Here is a 13,093-nt window from a genome sequence, read left to right as displayed (position 1 = left end):
GGCCGTGGGGTAGGTGCTGTGCCGGCGCTGGTGTTCTCAAACATGCTCTGGTCCACTGGAGGGGGAAAGGGAACAGAGAAGGGGGGTGAGCTGGGGTAGAAGGAGGACCCCAGCAGGGATGGCATGTCCCAGAGCTGCCCAGCAGCTCCCAACCCAGCAGCACGGGAACACAATTTGGGGGACAGGGAGGCTGCTCTGGAAGCTCTACAGAGGCTGTGGGCAGCTGTGCCATGCCAGGGCTGCACAGGGCAGTGCGTGCAGTGGGGACAGCACGGGGCAAGATGGGGTAGCAGTGAGTCCAGGGCTCCACGCTGCCAACGCACCTAGAGTGTCTCTTACCTGATACCGAGCGACTGGGGAAGCAGGTTGTGGAAAGAAAGAGAAAGAGAGAGAGGATTTTCCAAGAGAACGGCAAGGGGACAGCTTGTCCTTTCCGCACTGCCATGTGAGGTTTGTTGCCGACCCCCTGCCTGGACCTGCCACGCTGCCTGCAGAGATGGGACTCATGTGAAGCCCTTATCAGTCAGGCACCCGTGAAGCAGCAGGAGGTCCTCTGGGGCACCCACAGCCTGGGCTCTGCACTGCCCACCCCACCAAGGCTGCCTCTTCAGCCCAGCCTGGCTGTCATTTTCACACTGGTCAAGCTTCCCAGAGATCCCAAGGGCTGAGCACATTGCCCAGGAGGATCCTGCACTGTCCACACATGGGACATCAGGTCTTTGTGATGCCAGCTGACAGCATGGGTACTGTGGCGCAGGAGCCACATGCCAGCTACACAAGGGAGATGGAGAGCTTTGTTCTGCCCATTGTGTCCACCAGGGCCATGCCCTGCGGCACCAGGACAAGAAGCCTGGGGGCCCCATGTCCCTGCTGCCCTTCCACCCTTCCTGGTGAGCCTGGCACCCACCAGCTGCAGCCAGGCAGGGGAGGCAGGCAGCCATCACTGCCTGTGGGGAGGGTCTGTGGCAGTGGGTGCTTTCTGGGAACCTGGGGTGGTTCTGCAGTCATAACCCACCTCTGAGCTACACTGGTTTCTCCCCTGTGTTTTTTTAGGAATTCACAAACCTGTGGGTGCTGAGGCTGTGAGTGCCAGCTTGGCCCCCCCATCAACACCCTCGTGCCAGTGCAGCTCTTCGTGGGACAGGTGCAGCAGGCTGATGGGTGAGCCTTATGCTGTGCTGGTGCCTCGGTGCCTGCCAGCATCCTGTGCCCATCTCTCTGTCCCTGCATCCTGTGGAGGTAGGGATGGTGCCCTCCATGCCAGGGAGATGTATTGAGACAGAGCCAGCCACCTCAGTATCCCTGGAGACAGACAGGAAGGGTCCTCAGCACCAGTCCCAACCGTGGGTGGGGCCAGGCTCTTGCAGGGACCCCTGACTCACTGCAGATCCTTTTCTCCGCAGCCCATGGCCCCACAGCCCCACCGGTCAGTGAGCTGCCTGCCCCCACCTGCACCATCTACAGGCCCTGGTTCTCACCCTACAGTTACTTCATGTGCACCAAAGGAACCACCCAGCAGCCCCCAGGCAGCCTCTCCAGCCTGTCCACCAGTGCTCAGGAGTCCAAGGAGCCCAATGACCACTTGGAGATCGTCTGCTCTTCCTCTGGCTCCTCAGATGAGCTAAAGCCCCTCGGGACGGACAGGCTGGCCAGCAGAAGAGTCAACATCACTATACAGGACATCCTCACAGCTTCCCAGTGGGAGCCAGTGCTGCAGGGCGGCTACAAGTGCGTGTCATGCTGCCACGTCTTCCCCACACTGTGGTCCATCAAGACTCACATCCAGAAGAGCTCCCAGGAGGGCTACAGCTGCAAGGTGTTCTACCGCAGGCTCAAGGCCCTGTGGCAGAAGGAGCACAAGGAGCAGAAGGCTGCAGCCCCCAGGGTTCCCGTGTAGTCCCGTCAGTTGGACAGCCGCCGCGGGAGGGCACTGCTCCATTGCTCCTGCCTCCGCCAGAATAAATTGTTTTAGGAGCAGTCTGCCTGGTGCTCTTGCCTACACAACACTTCCGCCATCCTTTGATAAAGGCTCTTTCTGATTTTTCATTCCCTAGCAGCCAAAAATTTCCCAAGCCCTTGAAAGTGCTGCTTAGCACCTCTGCATCTCCGTGGGGAGCTCTGCAGATGCCGCCCCCCTCCCCAGCACCCTTGAACTGTCAGGTCAGCCCTGACACGAGCCTGTGCTGTGCAAGGGCTGAAGGGGAAGGCAGAAACCCCTCTACTCCCAGCAACATTCGGGGCACCACACTCTCATGGGCGGCCCATGGCTGGCACTGGAAGCCAGGGTCCCACAGGGGAGGATGCTGAGGTTGGATGGGTTCTGTGCAAGGCCAAGGGATGCCATCAGCAGTGCTGGCTCCCAGCATGGAGGGGGAGAAAAGTGCAGAGAGAGAGAGTCAGGGAGAAGGAAGAGACAACAGAAAGCCTTGAGAAATAGAAAGATTTATTTAGCAAAAGCCAGTTGAGTAATGACAACACCCAAGGGTTAAGTGCACTTACATTGACAGACTGGTTTCCCAGATAGATTGAGTCAACAGTTAGTAACACGACAGTTGTAGGAAAAGGAAGGACAAAAAATATAGCTATAAATCCCCTGTCAAGGTCCATAACAAAAGTGAGAGGCTAGAGAGGTGTCTTGGAGGCAGCGCTGACTTTGGAGGAGGATCACTTACACATGTACACCCGTGGTGCAGCAAGATGCTGGCAGGGTCCCACCTGGCTCCGGCAGTACCCCCTCAGCCTGCAGGGCACCCTACCATCCCCACTGGGTAGAGTGCTGGGCAGGAGCCCAAGCCCATGGCTACTCCCAACAGCTTGACCTGTCTGCCCATGTGGAAATCCCTCTTCAAGCTCACTCATGCATCCTCACCCTGCCTGCACAACGTCCTGTGTGTGCTGCCATCCTCACTTTTCCCTCCTGGTGGGAACAACCTCCCACCCCATACTTTAACTTCCAACCACTGCAAGGTGGCAGTGGGATGTTGGGGTCCCCAGTAGAGGGGCTGGCACACAGCAGCATGGGACAGGGCATACAGAGGTACTGGTGGCCAGAGGACAGGAGCACCTGGGACATCCAGCAACCAGCACCCGCTCCCATTTGTGGTCAGTCTGGGAGCTACCCCGGACACCAGGCTGGGGACACTGAAAAATGGCCTTTTTTCTCACTAAGACTCTCTAGCTTCTCACAGAATCCAGCCTCCTCCTGTGGTGGAGGAACAACTGATAATGACCCTGGGGGTCTCACCCACACCTCACTCCTCAGCAGCTCTCAGTCCCAAGGGGACCAAGGCAGAAAGAAGAGGTGGACCTTCCTCAGCAGCAGGGCTAAGACCTGGAAGAGAGCAAGAGCTCACGATGGGAGATGCTCAGCCAGCGGTTAGTTGCAGGCAAATCTAGCAGAGACAGAGCTGGTGAGGGTGAGAGCAGAGGAAAGCAACAAAGCAAAGCAGAAGCAGGATAGGAGGGTGGATGAGGAGGAAGACAACTGTGCCAATCCCCATCTCATCAAGTGTTTCCACAAGCAGCATGGGGACATCAGGCCTCTGGCTCATACCCCTTCAGCTGTGACCTCTTAGAGGCTGCAGCAACAGGCTTGCAAGATAAAAAGGCTTGCAAGAAAATGCAGGCTCTGGAATCCATGGAAGCCTCCACAGATGGCTCAGCCTTGAGCATCTCTGCATCTGGTGGGGAATCCCGAGATCCTGGATTCACTTTTCTGGAGGGTGCAAATCAGAAACGTGAAGGAGCCCACCGGCAGACACCACCAGTTCGCTCCCCATCAAGGAGTGGCAAGCGTGGCACTGCACACAGCCGATGCCAGCACTGCATCTCCCAGCCCTGGTCTAGGGGCAAGCCCCTGCTTGGAAATAGGAAGGTTTGTCTATAAAACAAAGCAGGGAGTTGTGGTGATGGGAAGTGCAGGGAAGTGCTTGGAAACGTGATTTGAGAGCACCAGAAAGGCTTTGAAGCCTGGCAGTCATGACCAGGAGCCCAAGGACTGGACAATGAGGTGAAGGACACTCCATGTCCCCATGCTGTGTGCCCTGGCTCCCTGTTCCATGCTGAGCTGTGTCTTTCTCTCCACACCGCAGCCCAGAGAGGAGCAGGCAGTGCCCGCATGCCCTTCACTGGCCTCAGGCAGGTACAAACCTTGTCCTGGAAGTGCCACAAACACCATCACCCTGCCAAGAGCCGCCTGCACCTAGCCATGCTGTACCACCTCGTCTCACCTCTTCAGCTCCTTCCCAGGCTCGTCCCTACTGTCCCTCACTGCCTTATCTCCCACTCGCACACCCACGCTGACAGTGCATCACCACCGACCCCAACCATCCCGTCAGCACAGCCTCATCTTCCACCCTCTCCACCACGCAGAGAGCCAGACCCCCTGCCAGCAGCTCTGTTCCCACTCACTGCCTCGCAGTGGCTCCTCAGTCCCTCTTGTCCCCGCTCACTGACCCGTGCCAGCTCTCTCATTCCCCCAGCAAAAACCTTCATCTGCTTCACTGCTTCCCCACCAGCAGCAGTGGCTAATCCGGCAGGGAGTCCCTTGCTTCTGCATGACCTCGAAACACAAGCTTGCAGGGGGATGGGGACCAGGAGGGAGCACAAGCAGCTGTCAGCTCGCTGTCCCATGCGAAGCGGGGATGCTCCAGCTCAGCACACAAGCCCATGCATGCTCCTCCTGATCGTGTGCTGTAAGCCTGTGGCTACCCCCTCCACTCCTTCTCCCTCTGGGCTGTCTGATCCCTGCCAGGGCCAGGGGGCTACAGCCAGGGCCTGCCTCAGCTCTGGCAGGTTCCAGCTGCTCCACACCACCTCCTGCCGACCCCTACACTGCGATCTCGTCCTCCAGGCTGTCACCCAGGTCCTGCCTGGACTGGACGTGGAGCAGGCGCAGTGGTTCCTCCTGGGACCAGGAATCACGCTCCTCACTCTCGTCTGTGTTGGACTCGTACTCAGAGGCGATGCCCGACTCACGGAACTTGATGAGCTCCAGACTGCCCAGCGCCGGCTCCGGGGCAGGTGCCCCTGAGTCCGGCAGAAAGCGGTAGCACTCCAGCTTCACCAGACAGTCGTTCCTACCTATGGGGCTGCCCAGGGCACTGGGGAAGCCTGAGCCAGGGCCCATCGGTGGCGGGTGGGTGTCCTCAGGCTGCGGGGTGGTCGGGTCGCAGAGGACAGGGAGGGCATTGGAGCGGAAGGTGATCTCCAGCAGACTGTCCTGGGAGCCCGCTGCAAGAGAAGGGCACGGCTGAGAGGCAGGCAGTGCCACTCTGGCTCACCCAGGCCATCCTTGGCCACCACAGCTGGCTGCAGACTGGCCAGAGGAGCATGGTCTGGGGCCATTTTGGCATCAACCTTCCCACCATCACCATTTAGAGGGAGTCACTTGGTGCCACTGGTGCCAGGAGCTGCTGCTAGTCAGCAAAGCGCCAGTTTTGCAGGATAAAAATCTATCTGTCTCCCACCCCATCTCCTGCAGGGAGGTGATGGCCACGTCTGCTGGAGAGAAGGTGAAGGAGGGCCTCTTGGGCAGGTGAGGAGTTGGCCTAGACCATGCAGCCACTGGGGAAAGCAGACATACAGCTGATGGATATATATGTATGTGACTGACTGTCCATACAGCCCTCCCCATGCCCCTTCTCACGCTGCATGCACACACAAGCCAGGCCAGAAAGGCACTAATATTCCCCTACACAAAACCACTGGAAATGCACAAAAACCCCAAGAGAAACACCCACATGCACATCATCCACAGACCCAGCTAGCTGCGAGGGGAGAAGGGGCAGGAGCACTTACTGGTGTTGTTCCCCACCAACTTCAGCTCCAGCTCCTGCACCTGTTTGACCAGGAGCGAGATGTGCTGCAGCAAGTCCTTGTTCTGGAGCAGGAGCTGGTGCACACGAGCTTGGGCTTCCAGCCGTGCCGCTGCCTCTGCGGCCAGCTGGTCCTTCAGCAAGTGGACCTGTGTGACAAGAGAGTGTGTCAGCACATGAGAGATGCTGCTCCAGGGCTGAGAGCTTCAACGCTGGCCACCCCTGCTCCTCTACCAGGGCCCACCAGCATCCCACCAAATGACCGGATGGAGAAGCCATTCCCTGTAGGTACACACGGATGTGATGGGAAAAGTGGGGGTAGACAGCAGTGTTGCACACTCAGCAAATCCAGCGCATGGTCCCCTGGCCTCTCTGATGGAAAAGCCCAAGGCAAAGGGATGCAGCACTGACTGAACCGTTGATTATGCATGCGTGCCATGAACGCACTGAGGAATGGGCAGCCCAGGAGGAAGCCAGATGGATGTGGAAGAGAAGACATGCTCGACCGACTGGACAGTGCTGCTGGGGCATGAGGTGCAGCCGTGTGCTGCGAGCCGGCCCTGGTCAAGCTGTCTTTCTGGGCAAGCTTTCTGGAGACAGCATAGTGCACAAGGCAGGGTCCTGCCAGCAGTATCTGTCGTTAGAGGGGCTGGAGCACCAGAGCTGTCCTGGAGCTGCAGCCAGCTACAGCTTTGACAGGCACAGCACACCTGGAGCAGGACAGATGGCAGAGTACTGCTGAGGCACGGTGGCTCTGGGGACATGAGCTGGCTGCTCACTGCAGCCCTGGGAAGCAATGCTTGGATGTTAGCTGGTGGGAGTCTGGGGCAAGAAGTCCATTGATTTTGGTGTAACGACCTATACATAAGCCCTTCTATGACCAGCAGCACAACCCAGGGTGGGTGGGATGCTGCTGGACAAGATCAACCGGGAATCCTTGCCTAGGGGCAGCTCCTGCTCTGAGCTCGAGTAAGGAGAGCCCCAGGAGTGCACTTCGGACAAGGGGATGGCAGAGCAGAGCCACCCGGGAGCCACACAGGCTCGGCATCCCCTCCTGCCATCCATTCGTGGCTCCTACAAGTGCTCCTCTCTCCAGTGAGGACTGAGCCAGCCAGGCTTGTGGGGAACCTGAAAAGTGTGGATTTAATGCAAAATACCCTACAAAAAAAAGGAAACCAAAACAACAAAAAGCCAGGCAAGAGAGTCAAATGCAGAGCCAAAATGTCACGTCTTACAGAGAGGCAGTGGCTTGTTCCACCAGCCACCTGGGGACAAGACCCAGAAAGGACTCAGGACCTTAATTCAAGAGAAGGAACTTCCATGGGTATTTGGAAACACCTTGCAAAAGCAAGTCTCTGGTCAATGAGGGAACGAAATGGTGTTTCACCCTCAGCCAAGTAATTACAGCCTGAGATAATTACAGCATGGTCCCAGTGGCCATAAACCCAGCACAGATCCTGGATGCCACAGTGGGTCTCCTGGCTTCATTAGTAAAGAATTAAGCTTGAGCCCATCACCACATGTTCAGAGACAAACCGACTCGATGGTTTTTGAGAGAAGATAACAAGCGCCATTGACAGAGGTGTTGATGTAATGCATGCAGTCATCTGAAACGCATTTGACATGATAGGGCCCAACTTTTTCATTAATAAATTACAATGATACAAAATCACCACAGCATGCACTGAAGGGATTAGAGAGCAGCCAAGTGACAGCCCCTGAGACAAGAACTATCCTGGGGTGGGCAGAGGTCCAGAGCAGGGCATCAGCCCTTGGACACGGGGGGATGAGGCCACTGGCTGCCATCCCAGGAGCCAGTCAGAGAAATGGCATTACACTATTCCAGATTTTTTTTTATCTGGAAGTAGGAAGAAAAAGAAAAAGAAATTGCCACTGCAAGACTCTGCAGGTACACAAAGACTGGAAACTACTGGAAATGAGCAGTCCCTGCCACAGAGGGACACAGCTTTGCCTGGCAAACTTTGTCTGTAGAGACACTGTACTTGAGCAGACACAAAGGATCCCCTGAAGATGCAGGTCCTTCTTCCAGAGGCAATAGCAACTTTCCAAGTCTGTGACCCCAGAAAGCAGGAGGGTCTTGGAGCAGCAGCTTGGCCAGAAAGACCAATGCTGATTTTCTGATGTGAGAAGAAGAAAGTCGTGGGAAAGCACAGAAAGGCTGCTGGAGCCCATCGCTCAGGCCAGGAAGAAAGTCAAGCAATTGAAGAGAGCTCTGCAAGGGGTCAGGGAACAAGTAAAGCTAAGGTAATGAGTTGGATGAAGTGGCGAGAGCTGCTGAAATGAGAAATATCTGCGTGGAGAACGAGTCTGCAGAGGCTAACGCTGAGGTCAGGCATTTGCAAGAATATGGGGTCCAAGAAGGCTGGTGGTACACACACCTAACACTATTCCAACTGGGCTCCATGGAGCCATCGCTGGGAGCAGGGGCACAATGAGCCACACTGGGAAAGCGTGACAGAGCAGGCTGTGCCATAGAAAACAGGGGACTCTGCCCGGCCCACTCCCACACCCTGGTGTCAGGGTACATACACCCCAGCTCAGGTTGGGTCCCACCCATGCCTGCCTCGCTCAAGGCAAGGGATGCCTTGGCACTGAGGGGCTCAGTAGCGCAGCCCAGCCCTGCCACCACCCCCAGGAAAGAGCGGAGGGGACAACCTGTGCCACGGCCACTTGCGTCTGCTGCTGCTGCTGCTGCAGGAGCTGCTGGAGAAGCTGCATCTGGTGGTGGGCAGAGAGGGGTGTTCCCAGGTCAGGCAGCTGCGCAGACGAGGGCAGCAGCATCTTGGGTGATGCTGTCAGGATGTCTTCAGGGTGCAGGCAGCCCTGCAAAACACTGGCATCAAACGTGTGGTCTTGTGACCCTCGACATGAGAGAGCCACCATGCACACAAGGGCTGCAGCACACAGCAGCCCCCCAAAATACCCAGGAAAGAAGCTGCTGCATTCAGAGCAAACACACACTTTGCTGGAGGTGCTGAAAAACTTTGAAGACAGTATTTTTCCAGTTTTGACAAAAGTCCAAATACTTTTGTAGAAAATTCCCAAAAAGGCTGATGCTTCCCATAGGAATTTCTACTATATCAAAAAGGTTTGTTTGTTTTTTTTTCTGGTGGAAAAAAATCCTTATCAGCTCTGCCCCAGACACTTTCCGTGTGGCTGCACATAGCTGAGCCTCAGCATGACGCTCTCCAGAGGCACCCCGGGCCCCGAGACAAAGGGCAGCCCTGCAGCGGCAGATGGCTTTGATCCAGGAGCTGGGGAATGCTGCACAATCCCTCCTGATCCCTGGGCCCCCACGATGCACATCAGAGCTTCGGGGCCAGGGCTGAGTGTAGAAGAGGGCAGGGACCCACGCACCTTGGCATCGGCGTAGGCGCTTGCTTCCTTGCCCACGGCGTCGAGGTCGGTCACACCGCGGCTGAAGTCGAGGATGTCGGCTCCAGGCAGAGGTAGCTCCACGGCGTCAATGTCTGTCTCCTCTGCCGAAGCGGCTGCCCTCTCAGCACCAGTGAGGCGGCAGGCTGTGGGGAGCGGCGTCAGAGCAGAGCACAGTCTGATTGGAGCGGGAGCTTGCTACGATGCACCCACAGTAGAGCGAGTGATGCCCACTGGTCCCCACCACCCCAGGGCCACCCACCCTCCAGCTCCAGGGGGGACTCAGGTACAGAGAGACTCAGCAGCACTTCCCACTGTCAGCCGGCTTGTGGTCAAAAACACACCCAGCCCCAGCACACCAAACCTGGGGAACAGGAGCAAAACCCCTGATGTGGGAGAAATGGGCCATCAAGAGCAGAAGACACAGAGAAAGCTGAAGAAAGGTAAACAAGAGATTATGGGCAAAAAAAACCTGGATGCTGAGAAATCCCCAGGGAACTGCATATTGTGGCCAGGACATTGTGTGAAGGAAAAACAAACAATGACAGGTCCAGGATAGCCCAATGATTAGGTCATCACGACAGCGCCGGTTGCAGAGCAGGCAGGAAACCACAGCACAGCCCAGGCTGCTCTGGGTGGGATGCCGGGGATCTAGCACCCAGTGGGGCTGCAGGGCAGGCAGCAGAATCCGCCAGCATCCCGACAGGCACTAGAGGTGTTTGACCAATCTCTTACAAAACATCTGTCTCCCCTCCAGCGCAGCTGCTGGCACCATGGAGCACAGCAGCTCCTTAGAGTGATGGGGTGGACTGGCAACCAGAGGTCAGGAGCATCCTGCACCCTCTGCCCATAGGGCTGAGAAGGCTGCCTCCAGCCCTGGGAACTTGATGCAAGATCCTGAGCACAGCTTTGTATGCACAGGAAATTGCAGAAGTGGCAATGGACTACAAGCTGGGTCCATGGCAGAGAGCCGGACCCAGCCCACGAGCGCCTCTGGACGCAGGCAAGGTCTGTGCTTACGGCACTTCTGGGAAAGCAGCAAGGAAATGTTTGTGGTGTGCGCAGCCGAGCACGGAGAGCATTTAGGCGCCCAGCAGAGCACCAGGCGCTGCTAATGGGCTCCCAGCAAGGGGGATGTCTGCGAGGATGATGGCTAACACCTAGCGAAGGCTCCTTGCTAGGCAAGATCCCAGCTTGAGTCTGAGGCGCCACAGGCCAGATTGCTGTGCAAATCCATTCCCCGCAGGTGTCAGCCAGCAAGGAGTGGTGTGGGAAGATGGTGACTCTGCAGACTGCATCTGCCAGGCCGCAGGACCCCCACGCCACCCCTGTCTCCGAGTACCTGGGACGTCCAGGTCGTCCTCGTTTCTCTCGCTGTCTCCGTCCTCCTGCCCATCTGCGTTCTGCTGGGTGTGCTGCAGGCTCAGCTTGTGGCAGACCTCAAACGCCTGCCCCACGGTCCGGACGATGCGCATGGCTTGGCTCTGCAGCGGGCAAGGAGAGGATGAATGTGACCTCTGCTGCCCCTGCCTGGTGCCCTCCTCAGCCTGGCAAAGCTCTCGGGGGGCTCTGCACTGCCGCAGGCACCGGAGCTCAGCTCACCGCAGTGCTGGGGGCTGCCTGCTGCACTGCAGCACCACGGGGTCCTGCCCCAGCCGCCTCACTGAGACCCCTGATGGTGGGATGAGCATCCCAACTTTACCTTCTTCTTGGATTTGAAGACATTGCACCTGAAAACATTGCTAGACCCATCCCTGGCAATGTAGCTGAAGATCTTCAGGTCCTGGGAGTCATGTGACACATAGAATATCCTGCAAGGACAGAAAGGAGGGGAGAATATCAACATATGTATTACCCACATGCCCAGGAGACTGCCAAGGCCACAGCCAGTGCTTCCCAGGCCACAGGGTGCTGGCAGATGCCCAGCCTCTGCAGCACATCTCTGCTAGAGCCCATCAGAATTTTTTTTGGCACTGGTTTTGCCTCAGCTGGGAAAATTAGCCTGCTGACTCGTTATTTTGTGAAGACAGCATGGGGCTTTTTCTGCTCAGCCTCCAGGGACAGAGCTGGCAGTCCAGGAGCCTCCTTGCTCAGGTGCCTGCTGCCCCGTGTCTGGCACAGCTGGGGCCATTTCTAGCTCTCGTTTGGCTTCCTCAGGACACAGACACTACATACTCTTAGCTTTTGCCAATGAGATGGAGGAAGAGAGCTGGGGATTTTTGGAGGGCATGGCAAGCAAGAGGAGCTGCCCTCCATGGAGATAGAGATGACTCTCCATGGTCAGCCCCCAGCATGGTGCTGGTGCAGCGCGGGGGTGGGGGTAAACGGCACAGCAGAGCCACCCAAACCTCTGTCCTCTCACCGGGCAGGCTTACCTGTAGATGGGATCGTGCATGACAAGCATTTTGTTCTCATCCCAGGCCCATTCTTTTTTCTGCAATGAAAGAAACTGAAAATGAGTACGTCAGATGCTGCCCTTGAGATCAAGGACAAGGCAGAGACAGTCAAGAGACAGACCCTGGAAGCTCTTGTACCAGCTCTGCTGCTGCTCCCCTGCAGCCCTTTGCTGAGCCCCTCCCTCTCCCAGCTCACCCGAGTTTCCCAGCAATTCAAGGATGCTGCAGGCCCCTGCACCACGAGGGAAGGGCTCCCACTGCTGCAGGGACTGGGGCTGCCTACCTTCTTCTTCTTCTTCAGAATGACCTTCACGCCGTCCACTGACACAATGAGACTCACTTTCTTCTTCTTGATATTCTTGGCTTTAAACTCATACTGCAGGGGATGGAAGAAAACACCTGAATTAGCCTTCTTGCACCAGGAAAGCTGAAGGGAAAAAAAGCACCAGGGAAGGCTGAACAGGCTCTGATGGGAAGGGGCGAGAGGGACAAGGAAAGGTTTTTCTGACCCCGCATGCCTTTCCTGAGCACCATTGTCCATGTCGGCCTGCGCATCCATGCTAAGGCAGGACTGCGGGACTTCTTGCCTGGCAGCGTCCCCATGTCCAGCATACGGAGGAGTGCACACTGAAACAATTCAGCCCTTGGATGCGGATAACACTTTGCTCAGCCCTGGATGCTGCTGGGAATGTTAAATTGTGTTTCAAAGGCACTCACTCTGCCCCTCTGAAGGGCTGTATCTCCCTGGAGAGGGATCACCACCTCCTCAGCCCTGCCAGTCCCCAGGGCTCCTCAGCCCGGCAAAGCTTGCCCCGCTAGCTTGTGGCCATTGCTGAGCTCTGGTAAGGGAAATGGCATTTCAAGTGAGGTTTTTTAGGGGCTTGGTATAAAACTGAACATGATTGTTGAGGACTCTGTGAGCCTCTCCAGGGGAGATGGGATAATGCAATTACCCACTTTGATTAGAAGTCACTGGACAGGAAAAAAAAAACCCAACAGGAACTTCCAAAGATCAGTGACTAAACACAGAGCTCTGGTCCAGCCCTGGGGAGAGAACAAGATTCCCAAAATCCAGCTGCTTTTGCCTTTAGAGTCTTGCAAACAGGGAAGAGGGTGGCATGAGAACAGCCTAGAAAAGCCATTTAGGCTGAGCAGCCTCCTGCTGTGGGAGTTTTGGGGAGTCCAGTTTGCCACAGGTGCCCCTACATCAGGTACCTGGTGTGCTGGTCCCACACGCAAGGTGCTGTGCACAGCCAGAGTCCAGACCCTATGCACCCACCCAGCAGCAGCAAAGCCCCACATCCTGCACCTCACACAACCGAGGAAGAGGAATTTAATTAATCCTCTCATTATTTCTCCAGTCTCTCTGCAGAGGGAGCACAGGCCAGGCACCCGATGCAAATTCCTGCCTCTGGTCTGCACCAAGCCTTGGTGTGACATTTCCAGCACCGCATGATGTATTCATTTTGGCAGCCAGAGCCAGCA

General features: G+C 56.6%; 1 protein-coding gene across 1 annotated transcript in view; it reads right to left on the bottom strand.

Annotated features, from left to right (window-relative positions):
- LOC104548653 (carboxyl-terminal PDZ ligand of neuronal nitric oxide synthase protein-like) overlaps window positions 1–11,984 on the bottom strand; it is a gene marked incomplete at both ends in the record, with an annotated part of 12,610 nt that extends 626 nt beyond the window's left edge. The window contains 9 exons of the mRNA XM_010194734.1: window positions 2,500–2,593; window positions 4,833–5,232; window positions 5,800–5,965; window positions 8,493–8,660; window positions 9,195–9,358; window positions 10,555–10,696; window positions 10,915–11,023; window positions 11,588–11,646; window positions 11,892–11,984. Of these exons, the coding sequence (XP_010193036.1) occupies window positions 2,500–2,593; window positions 4,833–5,232; window positions 5,800–5,965; window positions 8,493–8,660; window positions 9,195–9,358; window positions 10,555–10,696; window positions 10,915–11,023; window positions 11,588–11,646; window positions 11,892–11,984 (1,395 nt within the window). The remainder of the gene's footprint in view (window positions 1–2,499; window positions 2,594–4,832; window positions 5,233–5,799; window positions 5,966–8,492; window positions 8,661–9,194; window positions 9,359–10,554; window positions 10,697–10,914; window positions 11,024–11,587; window positions 11,647–11,891) is intronic.
- Between the last annotated feature and the right edge of the window lie 1,109 nt (window positions 11,985–13,093).

Source organism: Mesitornis unicolor, unplaced genomic scaffold, assembly GCF_000695765.1.
Source record: "Mesitornis unicolor isolate BGI_N332 unplaced genomic scaffold, ASM69576v1 scaffold9021, whole genome shotgun sequence".
NCBI classification, from domain to species: Eukaryota; Metazoa; Chordata; class Aves; order Mesitornithiformes; family Mesitornithidae; genus Mesitornis; species Mesitornis unicolor.
Note: the sequence above shows the minus strand (reverse complement) of the source record. Positions and strands in the feature narration are given on the sequence as shown.